The sequence below is a fragment of the Lycorma delicatula genome, chromosome 5 (assembly GCF_047948215.1).
Source record: "Lycorma delicatula isolate Av1 chromosome 5, ASM4794821v1, whole genome shotgun sequence".
In the NCBI taxonomy this organism is placed as follows: Eukaryota; Metazoa; Arthropoda; class Insecta; order Hemiptera; family Fulgoridae; genus Lycorma; species Lycorma delicatula.
In genome coordinates, this window is record NC_134459.1 from 127,888,562 (window position 1) to 127,913,256 (window position 24,695).

At 30.3% G+C, this 24,695-nt stretch overlaps 1 protein-coding gene across 3 annotated transcripts in view; it reads left to right on the forward strand.

Moving 5' to 3' along the window:
• The window catches only part of LOC142325375 (proteasome activator complex subunit 4A-like), a 168,651-nt gene that overhangs the window by 135,026 nt on the left and 8,930 nt on the right, over positions 1-24,695 (forward strand). For all 3 annotated transcript variants that reach the window (XM_075367071.1, XM_075367072.1, XM_075367073.1), the window contains exons 26-33: positions 632-720; positions 2,284-2,415; positions 8,707-8,864; positions 12,844-12,936; positions 14,095-14,300; positions 17,150-17,260; positions 21,062-21,187; positions 22,819-23,013. In XM_075367071.1, coding sequence (XP_075223186.1) covers positions 632-720; positions 2,284-2,415; positions 8,707-8,864; positions 12,844-12,936; positions 14,095-14,300; positions 17,150-17,260; positions 21,062-21,187; positions 22,819-23,013 — 1,110 coding nt within the window. The remainder of the gene's footprint in view (positions 1-631; positions 721-2,283; positions 2,416-8,706; positions 8,865-12,843; positions 12,937-14,094; positions 14,301-17,149; positions 17,261-21,061; positions 21,188-22,818; positions 23,014-24,695) is intronic.

A 24,695-nucleotide genomic window follows, 5' to 3' on the forward strand; every position in this document is an offset into this window, starting at 1 on the left:
TTGAGTTTTGTAGGCCTACAAAACTACAAAATAAAAACATTAAATTGTACATAAAAATACATAAATAAATAAAGTGTTAACGAAACATGAGGAAAAGTAATATCACAATAGTCATTATTAAATTTATTATAAAAAAAATTTTGAATACTACAGAGATATTAAGTTTTTACTATAATAGAAATAAAATTAATTTATTTAATTAAAACGTTAATTCATACCGTATTTTATAAACTTAAAACATAAAATGATTTCATACAAAATAATTTATATGAAATAGCTCAAATAAACGAATATGGTAGAATAAACTAATAGAAAATAATAATAAATACAAGTTATATTGTTTGGAGGTCTTAGTTTTGTCACAACCAATAGCAAGTGTTCTTCATTCCGGGTTATAGGAGTGGGGTAGAGGAGGCAAGTAGAGGCAGCTTGTAGTGAGGACCCGCGTTTAGATTTTACATACACTGTAACTTCTTTTACTGGTCTATAACTAGTTATCAATTTGCTACATTTACCAAGGCTGGAGCAATTTAAAGTCATGACTCTGTTAATGTTAGGGATGAATGTTAGTGTTTAAATGAAATGTAGTTATTTATTAGGTATTACTCATTTCTAATTTATTACCTTTCAGGAAGGAAGAGATCCTAACAGACATCATTGGATGTTAGAAGTGCTTATGGAAGAACCATTGCGTGATGAATCGTCTTTTCGTGATAGTGGGTAAGCATGTAATTTTTTAATTAAAATAAAAACTTTCCCTTAATATTTAAAAGTACATTGAAAAAAAATTATGAATAAGCACCTATATAATATTTGTAAAATCTTAAGAAAAGGTTTGATAATGTAAAGGAAAATGAATTATTTAAAATTTTAAAGGAAAATTTGTTTAAAATATTGGTTGAAATAATAAAATTCTGTAAAATAATAAATTGAGCAGAAAATTAAAAAATCTCCAATATTGGTTGTGAATAACCTAGAGCAACAAAAGTCTGCTCCATCTTTGTTGCTTTTCAACTAGTGTACAGAAGAAAAAGTAAAGGAATCAGAAGAAAAAAATCTGATGTGCAGTAATAATTCAAGCAGCAGAAAAAAAATGCAATTAAGATTTGCTGTTGACTTCATTCTTTTAATAGAAATTAAAATACCAAAATGTGTCTACTATTCTTGCCTAGATTTTTCTTTGATCCTTGCCAGTAAGAAAAAACCTCTTGACAAAGTCATGCGACATATTATGCAAGCTACCAAACTGTAAGACGTCTGGTTCTAAATCTGGCTGGTCTTTACTTCAGAGTTTATACACCTATTTTCCAGTGCTCCCTTTACCATTGAGGATTCCCCTCTTTCATTGTTCCCTCTTTCAATTGTTTTCTATCAGAAATTCTTATTTTGTGCTGATGTCATTTCCTCTTTTACTTTTTGCAGCACTTCTTCACATTTTCTCTGTGATGTAAGTGGGATGTAAACAAAGTTGCCCCACCACCTCTTACTCTTACATTATCCTGATAATGTCATTTTGTTAGCCTAGAACAGTTTATTTGGTGAAACCTAATTAATAATCCCAATATCTGACAACCACTATCTGCCTACTTCCCTTAAGGCACCTAGTAGCTGAGGAAAGCTTCAAAATATGGATTAGAAGAAGTAGTGAAAAAGAGAATTCTTAATATAAAATGAGAGGAATTAATTTTGAAAATAGAGAATTAAACAGGAGTATTAAAATGCCGTAGAAAAGGTAAGTTGAGTGATAAGAAAATGGTAGTTTTTATTTATTGGGTAGGATAAAGTTATGATATTCCAGTTATCTTATACAGCCTAATTGATTCAGGGTCTGTAGGCTGCTGCATCATTGCTCATACAGCAAATGTAGCTCCATTTGTTACATCCCTATTAGTCATATCCCTGGCTATGTTAATTTGAATCCATCAATGGAATGGTGCCTGGCTCTTGAAATGTTTATCTACCGCCAAATAAAGGAAGAACTAACCACCTTTACCATCCCAACAGTCATTAGAGAGCACAAATAATTTAATTGAAGTAAGAAATAATTTATATTGAAACTGAAACATTATATTTAATGAGGGAGAAAAATTGCATAATTTGAAATGAAGTAAGAAAGACCTTACTGTACAAGAGTACTTGTTTGGTAGATCCTGCAAATGTAAATTTGGAAATTAAAAAGAAATTCTGAAATTTATGGGTTAGAATAACAGTTACTGATATTTATTATTGATAATGGTATAAATTACACCTACTTCATTTTTTTTTTTTTTTTGTATTTGGCAGAAGGTTGTATGCATTGCAAGGTGCTCTTAATCAACAAGAGTGGAGAGTTGCTGAGCTTTTCCATCGTTTACTTAATTATTTAGAACCGCATATCAACCATCCATTCCAGAATGTCAGAGATAGACTAGGAAGGTAAAGAATGATAATTGTATTTATTTACTCTTTTAGTTTATTTACACGTATATGTCTTGTAGAACTTTTTATAAATAAATATTAGTAATTATTACCAAACTTATTATACTGTGCTATTTTATTTTGTGTTAAATTTTCTGAGAACCATACTTTGTTAGAAACTTATTTATTATGCACCTTATAACTACGAAAAAAATATGTTGAACTGTTAGTCCAGATTGATTATTGAGCTTATTAGAGTGTTGATAAAAAAGCGTAAGAAGATTAATGAAAGGAGCCATGTAAAATGCACATACCTTGTAGCCATTTTTTAGAAGCTATAATGCTAAATGAAGTAGATTTGCATTAACCTGAGTTATGGTATGTAGTTTTTTTTTTTTAATTTCATCATAAGTAAAATGAAATTAGCTTTTATCAAAAACAATAAAGTTGAGAATGTAAAAAATTGTAGATAGCCTGAATTCTGCAAAACAAAGGAAATGTATACTGACAGATTCGAAATATAATAATTATACTGTGAGGAAGTGTAATAATTTTACTTTATGCTGTAGTTGTAATTAATAAAGTGTAGGATAAATGTGGCAGGTGCTGTCTTATGTATTGAATTTAATTAATTCAGTTCTAATAATTTGAACTGATATTTTCTCCCTTGAATTTCATAGTAATTAATTTCTTTTAAATTCATGATAATGCAATTTTTTTTTATTTTGAAACAAATTTTTTGCCAAAATATTTAGAATAGCCTGCAAAATATGTTCAAGAAAAAATATTTCTGTAAAGGAATTTCCTGAATATTTTTGTGTGTAATATATAGATAAATACTTCTTATTCAAAAGCTATCATAAATATGTCAGGTAGAATTCTCCAAATGTATATTTGGGAATTAAAAGGAAATTCTTAAATTTATGGCTTAGAATAAGAGTTGTTGATTTATTATTGATGTTGATATAAATTACATTTATTTTCATTGTTTTTTTTTGTGTTTGGCAGAAGGTTGTATTCATTGCAGTGTGCTGCTCTTAATCAAAAAGAGTAGAGAGGTACAAAAGCCATATACTTGCCACCATTTTTACACTTTTGCAGCGTGTTTTTATAATCTTGATAGAAGTGAAAAAAATTAATTGTGAGCTTCTTCACTCAAGACAGTTAACTAATTTTAGATTGATTAATTCATGTAGTTAGTGTAGCAAAAGTTCTTGACAGGGCATGTTTATTTTTCACCTCAGAAAATAAGCATTAATCATCTGTCACCCAGTGTACATAAAATTTCATTATCTAACTTAATTTAATGAAGAACATGATATAAATAGCTTGATGATGTTCTCACTGGCCAATTTGTGGTTTTCAATTGCAGAACCTATAAGCAAGCAGAAATGATATATGCAAAATTGAAGAATTTTTTAATGTGTTGTTAGATAATGACACACACACTATTTCATTCACATATTTAAATGTTTATTAATTTCAAACAAAAGTAAATAAAATTAATTTTTATTAGCTTTAAGATGTCTAATAAATTGTTTTATTGATGTGTTTTATTTCATTTTTCATCTTTTTTTGATGGTTTATTTTTCTGAAATATTTAATTCTTTTATTTTGCATTATTGAAAATATTATTGTTTCATTTAAAACCTAGTTAAAATATGCCACATTTTGATTATTTTCTTTTTAATAAACTTCAATACTCTTACATTTGTATTTATAGTTTATAGTTTAGCTTTTGTCATTTCATTTTATTCACTTCTAAATGAATACCATTTTAACAAAATTTGCAGGTTTATTTGGTCTTCAATGTAATTTAATCTGAAACTGTGTTGAATTTCAAAAAATATGCCCAGAATTAATCCTCTGCACTCCAAAACAGTTTTCTAAAGTGTTCCCACATCTCTTATGACCTACAGTGTATCCACTCGTCATACCAACAATACCACACACCCTCAAACAAATCAGAGCCTACTGACAGAACACCGTGGCTTGCAATGCTGGACCTGGAAGTGCAATAGGTTAATTCTTCCTTCTTGGTCAGAAACTTGTATTTTTCTACCTTTTGTGAATATAATTAGTAAAAATTAGTAAGATTCTTTATAAAATTTTGAAAAAATGGTATCTACTACACCCGACCATTTTGACTTTTTAAGTTGTTTTATAGCCAATATAACTTGCACAGTAAGATGATTGTTTGATAATTCTTTTTTAACTGCGGTTGCTGTTTTGGGATTACAGTATCACAAAGTTTTACATAAACATAAATACTAGATAGTCAACTTTGTTGCACTACTTTTGTAATCTGTTGGTAACAATATATCCTTCCTAACAAATTAGGCAAATGCTACAGCTACAAACAAGTAACTTTTGTTTAATGTTTGGAATGAATGTTTACTTGCCCAATGATTACTCTTCTCTTGTCTTTCTGTGCTTCTCTAGGATGAATGGTATATATTATTTGAAACTTGTTTTCAAATCGTATAATGTTTTCTAAAGCAAATGATTCAGTAAGAGATTCAAAAGTGGGCTAACAGACTGTTATCTGCATCCATAAGTATGAATCATGTAGACTGATATTTAGAAAATTAACTATATTAATTTATCTGTGGGTTTATATTTTTGAATGTGCATTCTTTACTGAAAAAAATATCAATTATTTAAAAAAAAAACAATATCCACCTCTACCAGACCAAAATCCAGACAACAGAACTGTTTTTGTATAACTCAACACAATTCTTTGCCTTACAAAAAAGGCCTTATTATGCTTTGTCACCATTTTTAATAAATTACCAAACCATTTGAAAAATCTTCCCAACAATCTTTTTAAATTACAATTAGAGGATTTTCTTTTACAGAAACTGTTATGGCAATGAATTTATAGATAATACTAATTAAATAATAATTTAAAAAACTGGTTTTTCTCCATAAATTTAGTTTAAATGTATATGTATGTGCTCAAAATAATTTTCAGTAGCTCCTTTTGAATTGTCATTTATTTTGTTGTAATTATTTTATGTTTAATTTATTTACCTTAACATTATTTCATGTGTTTGTGTTTAAATACTTAATTAATATGGACTATAAACTCATATATTTTTTATAACTATAATTTTTTTTATAAAGAAGCATGATCTGTAATTAGTATTAATATGTACTGATTTGAATAAAAGTTTTATTCATTTAGTTTATTTGCTTATTTCTTATTTTTCTGAAAAAAAGTTTTTTTTTGTTAAAGATTTGGAGGAACCCCATTTAACCCTGTTGTCCATAAATGGGGTAGGTTAGATACAGGTTCTGCAAGATGATATATTAGGTACATATATTCCTGCGCACTACCGACTAAACCCCACCCCTAGCTACTCCCTTCCTGATACAGCTGGTGTGCATTTCATCAGGAAGGAGGTAAAATGGCCACACACAATCAAACATCACTCAGAAAGTCTCACACACAAGAACAAGATCACATAAGGCAAAAGTGCACCACACGCAACACAACTTAACAGCAATCACAAACTGCACACACCGCTCGCTACACATTACAAGTCACATCCATCCCCTTAACAACAACACATTCATCAAAACTTACTCAGCATACAACAGCAACACACCAATCACACCATGCACAATCGCATCATAGACATATCCCACAACAACACACATACACACACTCATAAACAGCCACTGACATACAATGTACTTACCACAGGCCACCATTGGACCCATAAGGGGAGTGCCCCCGACCTTATCACACCCAGGCGACCCCCACATGTATGGGGGACCCCCTAGGCATTCCTGTCCTCCCAAACACCCTTTGGCGACACCTTCTTTGCCTGTCCCAGTGGGATTCCTCCTAGGTATAAGCTCCTGCATTACCTTCCTGGCTAACATTGATATGGCCATCCAATTACTTGCACTCTGAAGCATGATTCGTTGCACTTCCTCAGGTGAAAACATATCCTTCTGTCTATAGCATGCAATGCTTCACTCCTATGATCCTTGAATTTGGGACAGCTGAAAAAAAACATGATATGCTGTCTCATCCATACTCTCACAAACCAGACAACATGGGGTGTAGTCAAGTCCAAACCTATAAAGGTACTCTCTAAATCCCTCATGGCCCACCAGAAATTGTGTAAGATAGTAATCCAGTCAGCCATGGGTACACCTGCACCACCCCTCCAGGTCCCTGATCATGCGGTATGTCCATCAACCCCTCTCATTGTTATCCCACCGCCTCTGCCATTCCCTTCTCAAGTCATCCATGATGGAACTATTCAGTTTCCTTTTTTCAGTGGGTGTTAAAGCACCTAGTTCTTTCATCCTCTTCCTACAAAGAATCTCAAGGTCTACTGATAATATTCCTACTAAGACATTCACAGCCTCGTGGGAAACTGTGCGGTACGCTGCTGTGATTCGGACACAGCTCTTTCTTTGTATCGCTTTGAGAGCATTCCTGTATTTACCATATTTGGTGACTCCTCTGCTGGCTGGGTCCCCCATTATTCAGTAGCAAACAGGCTATTAGCCACCTTTTCTGCCTTTTGCCATGTCTTTGTAACATGAGTGCCAAAGCGTAACCTCATATCCACCCATACACCTATCTAGTTTATGCACCCTTTGAAACTACCATCTGACCCTCGAGGACCATTTTCAAAGTTGGTATTCTCTTGGTAGTTATTATAACAACGACCTTAGTCTTGTCTGGGGTCATGGTTAGCCCTGCTTCTGTCATCTAATCTCTAATCGCAGCATAGGACTCCTGTAATCAGGCAACAGACTTCCTCATTGTGCTCGCCTCAACCATGAGGGCAAGGTCATCCGTATACTCTATGACCATGACTCCTGGTGGTAATGGAACTTAGAATACACTGTCATAGGCAATACTCCAAAGGTTCAGTCCAAGGACCGACCCTTGTGGTACTCCCCTATCTATATGCCGTTCAATCAGTCCATCCATTACCTTGCAGATGAGTTTGCAGCCATTGAGATGAGAAAGGATTATCCTTCAAAGGTATAGGGGAGCTCTCCTATTCACCAGCGCAGTCCCGATGGCGCCGTGGGTCATACAATTAAAAGCATTGCGGGCATCCAACGCCACAAGCACACAACTTCTTCTCGTGAGTTATTCTTCTCGCCATCCTCACAACCTCCACCACTGCATCTAAGGCCAACATCCCTCTACGGAATCCAAATTGTTTGTTAGAAAGCCTGCCTGTGTCATCTGTAACTCAATAATATTTGAATGTTATCCAATAATTTGAATATTTATCGGATCCTTGATTCTGAATTAACAAACTTTCACCTTATCTGTGTAACTAGAATTATTCTTTTATTAATTCCTGCCTTATTTCCATAATTTTTTTTTCATGTAATAGATTTTTTTTATCTCCTGTGTATGAGTATAATTTTGGAAACTATTAAGGTTCCTGTTCAATTTTGGAATGTCATAAATCTTAATTGTGTAATTGTTTTTTTATTTATTTTTTTATCTCGTACTATGATTTTATTTAAATTTATAATTGGATATAAGGATCTCTAGTAAGATAATAAACTACATCCCTTATGATTTCATGTTTCCAATTTACCAAAAACATCTCAGGCAGTTTGTAGGAAAAAATAAAAATAAAAACTACAATAAGTAAGGATGAAATTCCACAGACCAAATTTGGTTTAACAAATTATTTTAGAACATCAGGGTTAAATAATATTTTCTTCAATTATTATTATTTTTTTTTAATGGATAACTCATTGCCCAGTGACTCCTTAATCTAACAGTTAAATATTTTCCAGATTGTCAGTATTACTTGCAAGCTGTTGGAACACTTTAAATTGATATATTTGTTCTTAAAAGTTAAATTGATTGGTATTAATCTATATATGGTACTTCCTTTGTCACATTATTAACTTTTTCTTTGTATTTTATAACCAGTTGTGGAATTATCACTTTTCCTCTGTTTTCAATGTGTTGCACTGTGTCCTATACTTCTACACTCTTGTTAGAATAATTTTTCATTCATGCTTGTCTAAAGAGCTGAAATGACATTTCATTAATTTCAGAATTGTCATATCCCAATTATCTTTCATTTTTGTGTTTTTAAGTTTACCCTGAAGAAATTCATTCATAAATTTAATGGCGTTTTCAATGCAGCATTTACTTTAAGAAACCTGACGTTCCTCAGCTCTTAACATTAAATGCTACTTTGTTTCTTCTTAATTTATTATCTTTTTCAGTAATTTTTATTTAAATATTATTATTATATTATTGATTCAGTATTACTGATATGTACTATTTTTTTTTTTCTACAGTATGTTAACAAATATATTTGAAATGGACTTGTGTGTTAATGGTGAAGGAGGTAAAACTAGGTCACCAAAAATAAAAGATTTTGTAGAATCAATTCTGCCTCGTCTAAATATTCTTTATACGGTTTCATTAGAAAGTACTAGTAATTCTCCAGAAAATAGTGAGTACTTTTTATCAGTGGTCTATTATATTTGAGTGTGTTGATAGAATTTTTATGCAACCTTATTTATTTAGGCTTTTGTGTCGCATCATTTATGTATGTATTATTTGTGTATATTTTTACTTTGTAAATATTTTTTTCATAAATGTTTAATCTAGTCCATTTTATAATTTAGTATTTGTGATGATTTTCAATAATGAAATTTAACTTAAGAATGGGTGAATGATTTCAATATTAATTGTAAGAAAAATATTTAATAACAGTATGAGATATCCTGTTGTTGAAATCTCAGATTAATTATATGAAGTAAGAGTTTTTATTGATAATTAGATCTGGAATCCAGCAATTTATCTGTAAACATACGAGGTCTGTTCAGAAAATGACAATTTTTTTTTAATATGTATTATTAATTTTGCAGATTGTTGGTCCTTGTCCCCTTCAAAGTACTGGTAATATGTCTAAAAATGTAAGACATGCTGAGGGTTCTATCTAATAGCTGTTGGGGAGCTGATGTGCATATTGCACATCTACTGAGCTCTAGTCCATTCCCGATTAGACTACAGCTGCATAGCTTTTTCATTAGCGCGGGCCACTGCACTAAAGATGCTCAATGTAGACCATCATTCATTCATCCATCTTCCACAGGTGCTTTTCACTCAAGCCCCGTGGTAAGTCTGCTGGTGGACAATGGTGAGTCATCTCTTTGTTATGAGAGCAAATGACATGCTTCTTTGTGGCTCACATTAAAGTGCAACCATCTTATCCAACCTTTGTTATGGTATTCTCAAACCAGCATGTTAATCAACACCTGGAACAGCCAAGCTCTACTGCTTCTCTAGGCATCAGAGCTTCAGTACCTTTTCTTAGTTCTGAATATACAATTACCTCCAGTCTTTACTGTTGCTTCATGTTATTATCCCCCATAGCAGCCTTCTCTCATTAATTATTGCTTTGATTTTTGTCAGTATAATAAAAATAACACGAATTCCATAATATTATAAATAGCATAAATCCTGATGTTACAGTTAATATGGATGGCTCTAGAAACATTAATTCTGTTCTAGCAGAACATACATGTTTGGTCTTCCCAACATCACCACTATTTTCATTACAGAACTGCATGCCATTAATAAGGCCTTACAAATAATTAGCCCAAAATATCAACATGTTCTTGTTTGCTCAGATTCCATGAGTGCCCTACAGGTGATTAATGACATGTATTCTATGCACCCTGTTCTCTCTGAGATTCATTGTATCATTTTGCAAATGACTAGATACAATACAACAGAGCTTCTTCTGAATTCCCAGCCATATAGAAATAGGCATGCAGATAGTACGTCAAAGGAGAGGCTTGTTTTCAGCCTCCTTTCACCAGTCATGTCGCCTCTTAATGGTCTTGTCTGTTTCCTGAAGAGGATGGTAGGTGCATGATGATTGGCAAAGTGATTGAATGAGTTGCTACCTTGAACAACAAACTTCACGCAATCAAGAACACTATTTCACCATGTTGCTTCTTGTGCAGAAATAACCATCGAGAGGAGGTTATTTTCTGCAGTTTGCGAATAGGGCACATTAAGCCTACTCATGGATATCTGATGACTCAAACAGATGCACCAGTTTGTGCTCGCTGTGACTGTCGACTGACAGTGCACCACATCCTTGTGGATTGTATCCGTTATGTGGCATTGCGTTGCAAGTTTAAACTGCGGGCTAACATTCAAACTATTCGAGGGGATGATGAAATGTTTTTATCTGACGTGGTATGGTTTCTTAGGACCATCCATTTATACTCAATAATTTAAATTACTGCAGTGTGGATCAGTTATTCATGCCAGTTGTCATATAGCAGTTGGAAATTTTAGTATTTTAATTGAGACATAAAATGTTATATATGTTTGTTTACTACAACAAACATGTCTTGGCTAGGCTATGATAATGCTGAAGCATTTTTCGCCCAGAAAAAAAAACAAAAAAATTAAAAGTACTTCCCTTCCCTATTCATGCACTTTTTCCAGCGATGTTTCCACTTGGTGAAGCAATCCTGGAGAGCTTCATTTGAAGTGGTCATTAAGGTCCTTGATGAATTTGCTTTAATATCATCAATAGTCTCTAAACGGCATCCTTTCATCATTGATTCTAATTTAAGAAATAAGAAAAAATCGCAAGGAGCCAGGTCTGGGAGGCTGAGGGAGGACACTCTTCTGATTTTTGGCACAAAACTGACGAATTGATAAAGCTGAGTGTGCAGATGCATTGTTGTGGTGAAGGAACCACATGAGTTTTTGTGCCACTACTCTGGTCTCTTTTTGCAGATGTTTTTCATGTAACCTCTATAAAACACCTTGATAGTATGCATGGTTCACTGTTTCACCTTGAGACAAGAATTCAAAATGCACAATTCCAGTAAAATTGAAAAAAATAGAAAGCATCACTGTAACATTGGATTGAGACTGACGTGCTTTGTTGGGGTGTGAAAATCCTTTGCCAATTCATTTTGATGATTGAATTTTTGTCTAGATGTAGCCATAAACCCAGCTTTTATCTCTCATTGTGATCCTTTGCATGAATGTTTCATCATTATCATCGGCTTGTTCAAGAAGTTGCTGCAACTCAATGCATGTTCAGTTTTTCAGTCAAAATATAATGATATGATCCAATTGAGATTCTAACCTCTTCTGCAAGTTCTCTGACATTCAATCGGTGATTTGCATGCATCAGTTTGTTGATTTTCTAAACTTGGGTGTCAGTTGAAGTTGAAGGCCTTCCTGGTCGAGGGTCATCTTCAATTGACTTTACAATAACTTTTAAATTGTGACAACCATTCACAGCATTCAGTCATGACAATCCAGAGCATCATTTCCAAAAGCTTATTTAAAAGTTGAAACGTTTCTTTGAAATTTTTCCCATTTTATACAAAATTTTACATTATATCGTTGCTCCTGAAAATTGCTACTAACACTTAAACATGTTGTACTCAAATAACAATAACACGATAAGTAAATGAAATATCAACAATCTAACATGTGGTTACAGATGAGGTTATGTAGAACACAATGCTGCCAACTGCATGTCACTAAATATCTCCGTTAACATGTAATTAAAAATGTTCGGTTATTTTCTGAACAGACCTAATTAATTGGTACCTCCATTTCGTAAACATATTATTTTCTTTAAAAAATATTTGGTTCTTCATATACAGAATAAGTGAAGTAATCTATTGTACTTTTGTTATTTATTTAATTAACTTATTTTATTTACCTTTTTTTATATTAGGTAAAATCTTTTGCAGCGGTTATTAAGAAGCACCAACTTACATATTCTGAAAGCAGACTGCTTCCCTGTGTTATTTACTTGTAATTTATTATATACAAATCATCTAAAAACACATCTTTATGGGCTTCCCTATGTAATGATAGTATAGACATGAAACAAATGATCCTTACATATTCCTGGAGGATTTGTGAAGTCATGTGTCATCCATTAACTCCTCACTGCCATACTGCAATCATCAGTCTTTTATTGACTGTCATTACTTGCACCTCTTCATAGTACCTAATTTAATGTATACAGTATCTGCTTTTCCCTTTATAAACCACAGACTACCCAGCTGCTACTTGCTTAAAACTGTAAACTTGTTAAAACTGTAGATATAAGCTTACATATACACTTCATTAGATACTCAATTTTATTATTTGTCTGTAAAAATACTGACAAAATAAATTATTTGTCTAGACAAATTAATAAATACCGATAATAGAAATTATCCGTTTAAAGTTTCTATTTGTTGGGCGTTCAATATTGAAGTCAATTTTGAAGGGCCTGGTTTTGATTCACTGGAAGATGCTTGCTTATTTATAATTTTATCCTACTATTTGAGGGGAAAATGTCATTTTTAAAACTGCTTGCCAGGTTTAAGTGGTTTTTGCTTGTAGCTTGTAAATTATTAATTATAAACCTTTTTATGTTCTTGTCTTTATAGGTTTAGGTTCTGCTTCAAACAAAAATAACATTGTGATAAATGAAAATGTTGAAGGTGTGGAAAGAGAGGCTGCCATCCGTTTACTTAAAACTGGTATGTATTATGCATAGTATGTATATATGTGTGGTAGCGCGCATAGATTACTATAAAAAATTTAAAGTGGTTTTATATAATTATTAGAATTTGTTATGAAGAACATCTTGTAAGCAGTGAACGTTTGACTATAATAAATTAAAAACAGATAATACTTTTAAAATGTTTATTTGGTATTATAGTAAAACTTTATTTTGCTATTTGGTTCCATTTGAACTTTTCCTTATGGTATCATATAAGTTTTTTTCATTATGAAAAATTCTTAATTTTCTGTTTTGTAAAAAAAAAAAATTTTTTTAGTAGGCAGTAATTTTGGAAGCAATGAAGAAGTAAAAAGCGTGTAACAGAGTGGCTGATAAACCTACAGCAGATTTTTGTGAGAGCCTGAGGGTTATGTGGTTGGTGCGTGAATACCTCCCAACCAAATTTTTTAAGTAGTGTTTGAATCGCTAAAGGTGAGTGCAATCATGTATATGAAGAAAAATTATACCACCTGACTATAAACCATGTCTTTTTTTTACAATAGAGTTGGTTGAGTCAAACAGACATGTGAATTTATTGTTGTTCCACTTAGCATAAGTAAGAGGACTTTTGAGAATTTTTTATGGGCAATCAATCAAATAGATTGTTTGTTATTAATTAAAAAACATTGAAGAGAAGCTACAAGAGGACATAACAAGAAACCATAAAGTTTTGTTTATGTACTGTGTAAAACAGATAGAAACAACAATGATTTAAAACAGGACATTAGCACATAAAAATTAGCAGTTAACCAAAATAATGATAAAACTTATATATTAATGTAAACAAATTGTTCTGTTTACGTAACAATTTGACAGTAAAATAAGTATGGTCATACTAATGACCAGAAGTCATTTTAGTCAATGAGTTCTGTTTTGTTGCATTAAAGTGATCATTATTTACATTGATAATCTGTGAAATATGTAATAGATAATGTTCTTAAATTATTTTTTAGATGTTAATATTTTGCTTTTGTACCCTAAGAAGTTTGTATAAATTTAAAGGGTACTTAAATGATTGTATATAAATAATCAAAATAATTTTTTATTTATAATTGTGATTAGATTATAATTTAATTAATGACAGTGATTTTTAAATGCGTAATTTGTTTAATAATTTACCTTTCTCATTTTACAGTGATAAAATGGATAGTTGCTAGTCTGTGTAGGGCTCAGTACAGTTCAATACCTGAATTCCTTTCATTTCTGCCGCTAGTTTGCTTAATGGAAAGGTATGAAAATGACATTGAGGTATCTGCTGTTTGTTCATCATTTTTATCAGCAATGTCCCAGTCTCTTGCATTGGAAGAATGTATGCCTTATGCCCTTGATGCTGTCTTCAAGGTTTGTTACAGTTATATAGTAGCTTAAAAAAGTATTAACTGCATCATTTTCACTATCACTTTAATCAGTTACTTTTTTCTAGTTTAGCATTTTGGTTTATTGTGCTGACATTTATGACCATAACACTTTCATGTGAAATGAATTTTCAAGCTTTCACTTACATGTCATAGAAGTAATATTTATAAAGAAAAGTGTTTCTTTATAAGTTCATAAGTACATTTAAACCAACTTTAAAAAGTTAAATAACTGGGTACGTAACCTTTTGTTTGTTAGTATTGATATAAATTGTTTGTTGTTTTTCAGTTCTACTCTTAAATAGATATAATTACAATTAATACCTGAAGTATGTTCAAAGTAGCTCACAGTCAAAAATGAGATTACAAATGAGACAAACCATACATTTGACACAGCGGTACAGTGATACAAACTTTCACTACAAACTCAAACTTTCACTAACTTTTTTTGCAAGTTAAAGTTTTATTCATGGAAAAATGTCAAAATTGTTGTTTTCTTTAAAACTGAAAATAATAATGGTAAACAGACCGTTAAAAAAATGTTGTGAATAATATTTACAATAAATAAATGTAGTGGACAAACAGTTGAATTATACTGATAACATTAGCAAAAATGAACAAATATTTTCAATTGTAGAAGACATACAAATATTAGAAACCACCAAAAACAAAATTAAATCCACTGCACTTAAAAACGTTTTTATAGAATTAAAAAATATCAATGAAAATACAATTAATGAACCAATAAGATATGACCACCACAATTATTGAACCAGTAAAATAAGTAATTCATTTAAGTTATTGAAATTCATTATATGCAAGTGTCTTGAGTCGATGTTAGCCCAATTTAAGGAACTAATTCAGGACATCAAAATGAACAAAAAAGTTCATAAAGATAGATAAATAAATCTTGCTTCATTTTCCCAATGCCCAATTTTTTTTCATTAAAAATTTATACCTTGAAAATGGATTAAGGTATTTTAATGAAATTTGGTGTGCATGTAACTAACAACATTTTTTATGAAATAAATAAGTTTTAAAATTCCAAAATCCCAGCAATTAACATCTTAATCATTAATAGTTCCATAGTTTTTAACAGACTTTAAAAATAGAAGAGGTTATCAATTTGATAATTTTTTTTAATCAAACTATTATACTTTCAGAGTGCTCCCATATAAATTTTGACTAAATCCAATGATATCTTAGGAAACATACCAAAAAAAACCAAACGGTTTGACACTCTTAGCCACTGACCACTCGCACCAGTACTGTGGCGTTCTGTAGTCTGTTGTTTATATTATCATTGTTAGTCTCTGTTGAAATATATATATATTATAGGTACTAGACACCACTAAAAATTGTGAAATAAAATAATTTATAAAAAATAAAGAATGCATTTAACAAATAATTATATATTTATTTTATTAAAGTAAAAGTATTTACAACAAATAACTTATTTTTAAAGCTGTGTCAGCCAACATAAGTTAAACAAAAAAAAAAAAAAAAAAAAAGTTCTGTCAAAAAAACAAAAAGTATCCAACCACAGACTATGAATAAAGCTTCCACAGTGGGTTTCAATTAGTCTTAGGTAGTCTTCTTGGGACTGCACACTTAACCCAGCAGTCTCTTACAATTATCCTCCCATCAGTCATATACCTATCCAGTCTTGATAGTGCTTACTGTTTTCTATCATTTCGCACAGCTAAACATTTCAAAACCTGAATCTATTGTTTGTTTGGATTATCTATGTAGATATTTCAAGCAGTTTCTTTTCTCTCTCACTCACTCCTGTCTCTTCTTCTCTTCTTGTATTTTAGACAGTAATCCAATATTAGTTTTCCTGTCTGTGACATGAGATTTAATTTTAATATTTTTCTCTTTTTTATTAAATAGTTATGTTTGAATAAAAAAGTAACAAAGTTAATCAGCAATGCAGATGATTGCTGATGACCTTTTCTTTGTTTTTTAGTGTGTGATTTGATCTTACATGAAATATTGTTTATGTTTATAAAGATAATTGTATTTATTCATTAAACTAATTTCATATCAAAAGCTATATTTAAAGTAATCAAAATTCTTTTTACAATCTGTTGTTATTCTTCATAAAAAAAAATTTATTATCCTGGGTGGATATCAGTCAAGTGCTTAATCCACCCAACACCATAAGAGGACTAGCTTTAGGTTGTCTGTGCCTACCTTATCAATTAGTGCTTAACCAACCTAGATAAAGGCTTTTGTTTTTGTTTTTTTTTGTGGTGTATGTAGAAAGAATTTTTATTTGATTCAACTACTAAGTGAAGCTTAACTCTGCTCTAAATCTAGTTTTAATGTTTTTAACATTTTCAAGTCTCTTCACCAATTTTGATGAGATCACCTAAAATGAATTTTTTTAAAATTATTCTTAATTTTTCTTACATGAGTTAATAATAAATTTTTTTCATTTGGTAATTTTTTTCAGTCATTAATATCTTGTGAAAACCACTTTTTTCTATATGCTGATGTTTTACTGATTTATGGCATGTAACATGATTTTTGTTCATTTAAATATTGTTATTAAAATATATAACATTTTTTGCAAACATAGTTTTACTTCTTTGTTTTCTTACTATTTTTTTCTGTACTTAAGTATTATTTTTGCTTAAGTAAAAGAAATATTTTAATAATTATGTTTCAGCAATTGGTGTTTGATAGTTTCATTCTATATTTCTTATTTCTGGATAAAAGTATGTAGCAGATTGTAAAATTTATTGTACTCTTTTATGTAGAACTATTTCATTATTATAATTAAGTTACTTTTGCTATTATCAAAATTTTATTGTTTAAAACTTCTTTCAGACTTCAGAGTACAGTTCATGGTGGGCTCGTGAAACATGCCTTGAATTTCTTCAGGTTTTCATCTTTCATAATATGGCAATACTTGTTAGCAAATCTGTGTGGGTTTCAAAGGTAATATATATTTATTTATTTCTCTACTATTAATAGTTGTTTTCATATATGTATTTATTTTTGTAAAAACTAGATTATAATGCAGTAGATTGTCTTTGTCTCAGACTAAAGCAACAAAATTGGATTTGAAGGCGTGAAGTAGTTTTTAGTGCAGGGATTTGAGAAAAACTGTCATTTAAAATTGACTGCTTCATTAATCTAAGAAAAGAGAACTGGTTGAAAGGCATTTAGTGATAAGAAAATGATTTTCAATTATCTTTTATGCATGAGTTCTGCAAGATATTCATGGTTTGTCTAACTCTTTAGTTTCTACTTATCTATTCAAGTTTCTACTCTTTAGAGTGAATTTTGCTTTACAATAATTCTAAAAATTTAAAGAGCATGTACATATACAAGTGAAACATTGGAATGTCCTAATTTTTATAACATTTTTAAAATTTACCAAAAAGAAATTAAATATTTTTTAATTTGAAAAGAAAGTAAATAAAAAAGTAATTTTAAAGGGCTAGGAATTTGTTCTCTGGGACTTTATTTTTTTTCTTTTTAAATTAGATTATGACATTTAATGTTCTTTTAAAATATATTATTATTTACTTAATATAAAAATAAGTAAACTTATTGTATTAATTCCTAGTCCGATCCTTTTATATGTATTTAAAAAATACATTGAAAAAATTCTCAAAATATTTATTTTACACAAATCAGACCAGAGAAGTCTTCATAAATACCTGATGTTAAACTACTGAATTTCGTTAAACATTAACTGGGGTTCAACTTTATTTCATGGCATTACAGTAGAAGATTGACTAACTGGATAAAGGCTCAGACAGCTGAAGGGTCTTTGAAAATTTTACATATAAAATGATTTTTGTAAAATAAAGACTTAATCATTTAATTGGATCATTTAAATGGAAAACAGGAAGAAAGAAAGTTATTGAACTTATAAAAAAATTACTTTTTTGGATGATATACTAATGGTTGACCAAGATAAAGTATAGTATGTGTTATGTTTTCACCCCCTCTTGCCATCGGGTGCTAAAACCTAGTAGTGGCTAGGGTGCCCATGGCAAACTTTGGTCGCCAGACCAACACACCACTCTACATCACAAGCTGCTCCCTCAAGCACTGTACATAGCTACTTCTAACCATTCTGCACTCATACCTGACCCAAGGCGGTCGCGTCCAGATGGACTCTCTCAATTCTTGTTCAGATGATCATTATTTTAAGTTTTATTTAGTTTATGTTTGCTGTCTTTAATGTTAAGTATAAGTTACAAGTGTTATGTTACAAAATTATTTTAAACTGCCAAGATGGCATACAATTAAACAATCCTTCAGTAATCAACAAGGTGTTGTCTTCATTCATCACTTATGAACACATACAGTCCACCCTCACTCTAAAATCTACCGTAACACTGTTAACAAAGGGCGTCCTGTCGAAGTCACAACAGTACGTTATCATTGATTCTGAAAGTCAAGACTATTGCTGACACATAGTAATATCCTAAACATTGATGTGAAAATAAAATTGTACTTAATGGAGGCTATTCGGAAAGTAACTTCTGATTCATTATTAAAAAATCACCAATTGATTAAGTAGCAGTTTATTATACATCTTATAGATACAACTTTTAACTACTTTTCTATATAATTGCCACCCAAATTAAGACACTTGTCATATCTGTAAACAAGTTTTTGAATATCCTCATCATAAAACTCTGCCAACTGTAAATTAAGCCAAGTAGTAACACAGTTTTTCAGCTCCTTCTCATTTTCAAAATGCTGCATCACTAACCATTTTTACATTTTTGGGAAAACATGATAATTACTAGGAGCCAAATCAAGACTGTATAAAGGATGGTTAAACAATTCCCATTTGAAACTGTTGGTGTTAAGTGCATCCTGCAGTGCATACTGCATGACAATACTCATTTGCACGGATGAGTATTGTCATGAGGAAAATCTATGCCTGAACTCAGCATATCACATCATTTGTTTTGTGTATCCTGTACCAATTTCTTCAATGTCTTGCACTAAGTTTCAGCATTAATTGTTGTGCCTCTTTCTATAAAATCAACCAAGATCACACCTTTACGGTTCCAAAAATACCAATGTCATCAGCTTTTTTGAAGAAAGTGTTTGATAGCTCTTTACAAATTTTCGAGGAGAATTGGTATGCCCTCACTGCATTGATTGAGCTTTTGTTTCCACATTAACAAATATAATCCATGTTTCATCGTGTGTTACTACATGCTAAGGAATTCATACTTCATGGTAACAGTGAAGAAAGGTTAGTGCTGACCACATCCTCTTTTTTGTATGTTCATCAGAAAGAAGCTTAGGTACTCATTGAGACAAGATTTGTGGAAGTCTTAACCTATTGGTTACGATTTTATACAGCACTATTCACATTATATGAGGAAAAAATTTGGATAATTCTGTTATAATGAATTGACAGCTTTCTCAGATTTTCATATCGACACTTGCAACAAGTTGATCTGTGACAATTGAGGCCCAACCACTTCTTTCATTATTGTGAATGTTTGTTTGACCTTCCCGTAACATACGGCACCATTGTCTTACCGCACTGTCACTTATGATATTTGATCCATATACTGCATAAAGTTCACGATGAATTTCAGGAGCTGACAAGTTTTTTGCATGAAGGAAACAGATGGCAGCATGCATTTCAGTCAGCAGGATTTTCTATGTCAGCAGCCATTTTGAACGAGAATCTTACAGAAAAAAACAAGCAAGCGATATTTCCTATAACACTACTAGAACCGCACCCAATTGGGCTATTAATCAAGTGTGCAAAGATAGAATTACTATCCCCACTCCTTTGTGCATTACCAAGGACCAGAAGTTAGTTTCCAAATAGCCCTCACATATATCTTGTTATTTAATTTAGATAATTTTCCTTAACATATTATAAAATTTGATAAGGTTTAAAATGAAGGTAGAGAAAAATGAAGAATATTAAATTAATCTATAAAAATTCAAAAGACAATAAACTTCGAATGATGAAAATTGTTAAAATATTTGTTGAGATTTTTAAGTAGAAAGTTTTAAAAATTAAATAACGTTTTAATTATAATTAATACCATTTGAAGAGAGAAAGCCTAATGTTTAATTTTTTTCTTTTCTCAAGTACAAAAATGTAAAAATTCTAAAAATTTATATATTTGGAAAACTAACTAACATGTGCAAGTGCACAACTTTGTAAAATTTGAAATTTGATCCATGGGTTTAAGAGAGTTAAAAATTTCTAATAGAAACAAAGTATTGTTTGGCTTAATTTTTATTGAAGAAAACATTTACCCTAATATTTCTTGATTGAAGGTTAAAATATTGAAATGAAATCAGAATAGTAGTAAAATTATAAAAAATTAATAACTTTTTATGAAGGATAGAAGCCTGCCAAAATGTTACTTATCCTTTTTTATCATTATTATTTAAAATTAGTTTCAGAATATTGCATAAGTATATAATATTTTACTTAGCTAATACGTCAAACAATATCTGATTGTATTTGCTTCTCAGTGAAGAATGGAATGAATTACTGTCTAGCTTTTTTCTTTGTTTTATTTTGAAATAGTGGTTTGTATGTTTATATGTACCAATAAAAATAATTTAAAATTTTCTTACTAGATGGTAGTATTTTCTCACCATAATAAAATATTACATTATTTTGAAATATCGGTTTGTGTGTTTATATCTATCATTAAAAATAATTTAAAATTCTCTTACCAGTAGCTAGTATTTTCTCCCCATAATAAAACATTACAATTTTATTTTCAGATAACAGATCTTGTGTTACAACTTATGATTGATGAGAAACCTGAAGTTAGAGAAAAAGCAAGTCAAGTTCTAGCTGGACTTATCCATTGTGAAATTATTTCAACTGTAAAGCAGGAACAAATGTTGGTATGGTAACTTGAAATAAAATTGGCATAGCTGTTTTTATCATTCTTTTTTTTTCTTTCAGCAAAACTTTTTAACTTATTCTTTTTTTAATTTTTATTAAATATCTTGAGAGTTCACAGTTAAGATGATTTTATTAAATTTTTTTTAATAAAACCATTTATTGTTAATGAAATTAGCTAGTGATTGTTGCTTGAACATTAAAAAAAGTTTTGTCCATTTGATTTCCCATAAGTGTTAGATCTGCGAGATATAAAAAAGTTAATTAACCTTTTTTTTTTTATCTTGCCTACTCACCATTATCCAATAAAATTAGCATTTTTATAAAACTGATAACTCCTTCAATATTTATAATAGTTATAAAAAAGAGTTTAATTAATCTATATTTAATTTTATTATCATTTTATAGCTTTGATTAAAAGAATATGCAAAAATTTTGCCTCAAAATTAAGTTTTTTATTTTATTAGTCAAGCGTTTGTTATCTGTGAAAGAAGAATTGTGTCTCATATTTGATTCTTATTACAACTAAAGACATGATACATTTGAAGAAAACTAAATAGATTGAAATGTCTTCTTTTTTTCATTGTAGATATTTATTAACCATATGGTTTAACCCTATATTGACGTATAGGGTTTAAACATGTATATGTATATATATATACCCAAAGAATAAATTTTGAGTTGGAAAATAACATTTTTTAAGAGAAATTCATATTTGTAATATGGAAAATAAATGCTTTACAAAAAAATCATTCAGCGACTTAACCACTAATAAAAAGTTGATTATTAGTCATATTTTACTATTAAAAGTAAAATTTTGACCAGAAATATTTTATGTGAGTTTTCTAGTACTAATGAATGTAAGAGTTTAGTTCATTAATATGTTAAGATAAATATATTGAGAATAGTTTGTTTTAATAAATAAATTTAATACCAGTCATTCATTAAATATAATTCATCTCAGAACGTTAGATAGGTCTTGTTTTTCCTCCTATTATGACTACATATCATGAAAGAAAAGCAGTTTTAACTTTTTTTTATTTAATTGTCTTGTTAGTTTACTGAACTCTGCATGCTATAGGATTTTTTTTTACATAATTTTTTTTTTTAATCGTGTGATATTAACTACAAGAGCTAGTTGAGAGAAAGCTTAACTAACTAGAAAATGGGATAGAATTGTACAATTAATTTATTAAGGGTTTTTTGTGATGGTTGTTCATTTGGAATTCACATTATTTGATAGTATTTGGATGTTGTTGTTAATAGCAGATTTTAAAATAAAACTTCCACCAATGTAACTGAAACTTGTTTCAATATTGCCTTCTACAAAATATTTGCTCATAGATAGGTAATTTTCAACTTATGCTGATTTTTAACTATCAATAAAAATAATTTCAAATTTGTATGAGTTTGTTTTTTTAAATGAAAGTAATGAATTTCTACTTTTAACTGCAGTTGTAAAATAGTATTAAAAAAAAGTGTAGAACCAAGTGCTCAGGAATATTTTAATCAATTTTATTAAGTTAAAGTTATTAATAAATTTATATTAATGTTTGTGTCATTTTCCTTTATACAAAAGGAAAATTATTCTTCCCTATTGTGTAGTTGAGTTATGGTATTTTTTTTGTTGCAGAAAGTTTTTAAAAAACAGTGTAAAACTAAGGTGAAATTAGAGAAAAAACAAGTGGTGAATGGTCTTGCTGTAAGGCATGCTGGTGTTTTAGGACTGTGTGCATTTATTAATGCTAGTCCTTATGATGTACCAGACACTGTGCCTCAAATATTTCTATATTTAGGTTTGCACCTTAATGATCCACAACCAATTCCTGTAAGACTGCATGTTTTTTGTATTAATATTATTCATACTATAAAGTAGCATTTATCTTAGTTAATTGATTTATTGACTGTATTGTTATATTATATATGTGTATTTTTAAGATTTAAAAAAAATATATATTTATTGTCTTAGGACTATGGATTTCATTTTTTGTTGCCTTTGAAGCACAACTTGTATGATATGATAAAACACATGAAGTGTGATCAAAAAGTATCTGACTGGCTCATAAAAGTGAAAACACTGGTTTAGTTCAGTGACTTGTCTCCTTCAAAGTAGGTCCCTTCTGATGTAACACACTTACCCCAGCAATTTTCCATTGAAAGCATTTTTCGAAGTCATTTTTAATGAGCACCATGTGTCCATTGTTGCATCTCTTTTCTGTCTTCAAATCTTTAAGTGAAATTATAAGCCAAAAATTGCAGGGAGTCATGTCTGATGTAAGGAAGCTGCTGAAGTTATTTGATCCTGTTCTTTGCCATGAATCTCTGGATAAGTTGCAACGCATGGGCTGGAGTGTTATGATGGATTGTCCAGTTGCTATTTTCCCAAAACTGTGGTCTTTTATGTCAAGCAGCATCTCTTAGCCAATGAAGAGCAGTTTGTAATAATTCTCTTTATTGACAATTTGTCCTTCGGAGCATACTTGTGATGAAATATTCCTTGATAATCTAAAAAGACTGTCAGCATAAGCGAAGGTTATATGTCATGAAAATTCATCGTGAAAATGCTCCAACCTATAATAACAACTTAGGGGATTCTTTGCAAAACACAGAATCAAACAACTTCAGCAGGCTCCTTACACACTAGACATGGCTATCTGTAATTTTTGGCTCTTTCCGAAACTTAAAATTCTGCTTAAAGGAAAGAAATTTGAAGACAGATAAGAGGTCAAAAGATATGCAACCAGAGGGCACTAATAATGACTTGAAAATATACTTCCAACAATAGAAAAAGTATTATATCAGAAGGTGCCTACTTTGAAAGGGACAACTCATTGAACTAAATAGGGTAAGTATTTTTGTTTTTATGAGCCAAAGTCAAATACTTATTGATCACACACTTGATTCACCATTTTAAAAGAAATGTCAGGAAAAAGAAATTAAAATTAATATAAGCTAAATTAATTTTTTTTTTTTTTTAAGTTAATTTTTTTTAGATTAATTTAAGTTAAGCTATATTTTAAATTAAAACTACTTTATCAGAGGTTTAACTCTGGAAAATATATTTATAGCATTTTCACAAATAAGGAAAGTGTGGTTTAAAGCTTCAAGGATAATATATTCCAAAAAAAACATTAAATTTAGTCATGCCCAGGATATTTATAAAATTTCATTAAGATGAAGTTACTGCTTTATAGATTTATTTACAAGTTAGTAATGGTTCTCTAACTTCTCCTTAAAACAATTTATACTTTGACTTTTATTTGGCTAGTTTTGGATTCATTTCCCAGATTGTATTTGGCATTTTTCACCTATGATTTTTATTTTCCCACGTTTTTTAAATATGTATATTTTTTATTTTGGTGATATTGTTTACATATAGTCAGAAATTACTATAATGTAACTCGTTTTAAAAATAAATAAAGGAAATACCAAAATCTTATTGGCAAGCAGACAAAGAATTCACACAAACTTCATCTTGGGTAGTGGGCAATTTCAGAGCATACTATTCTT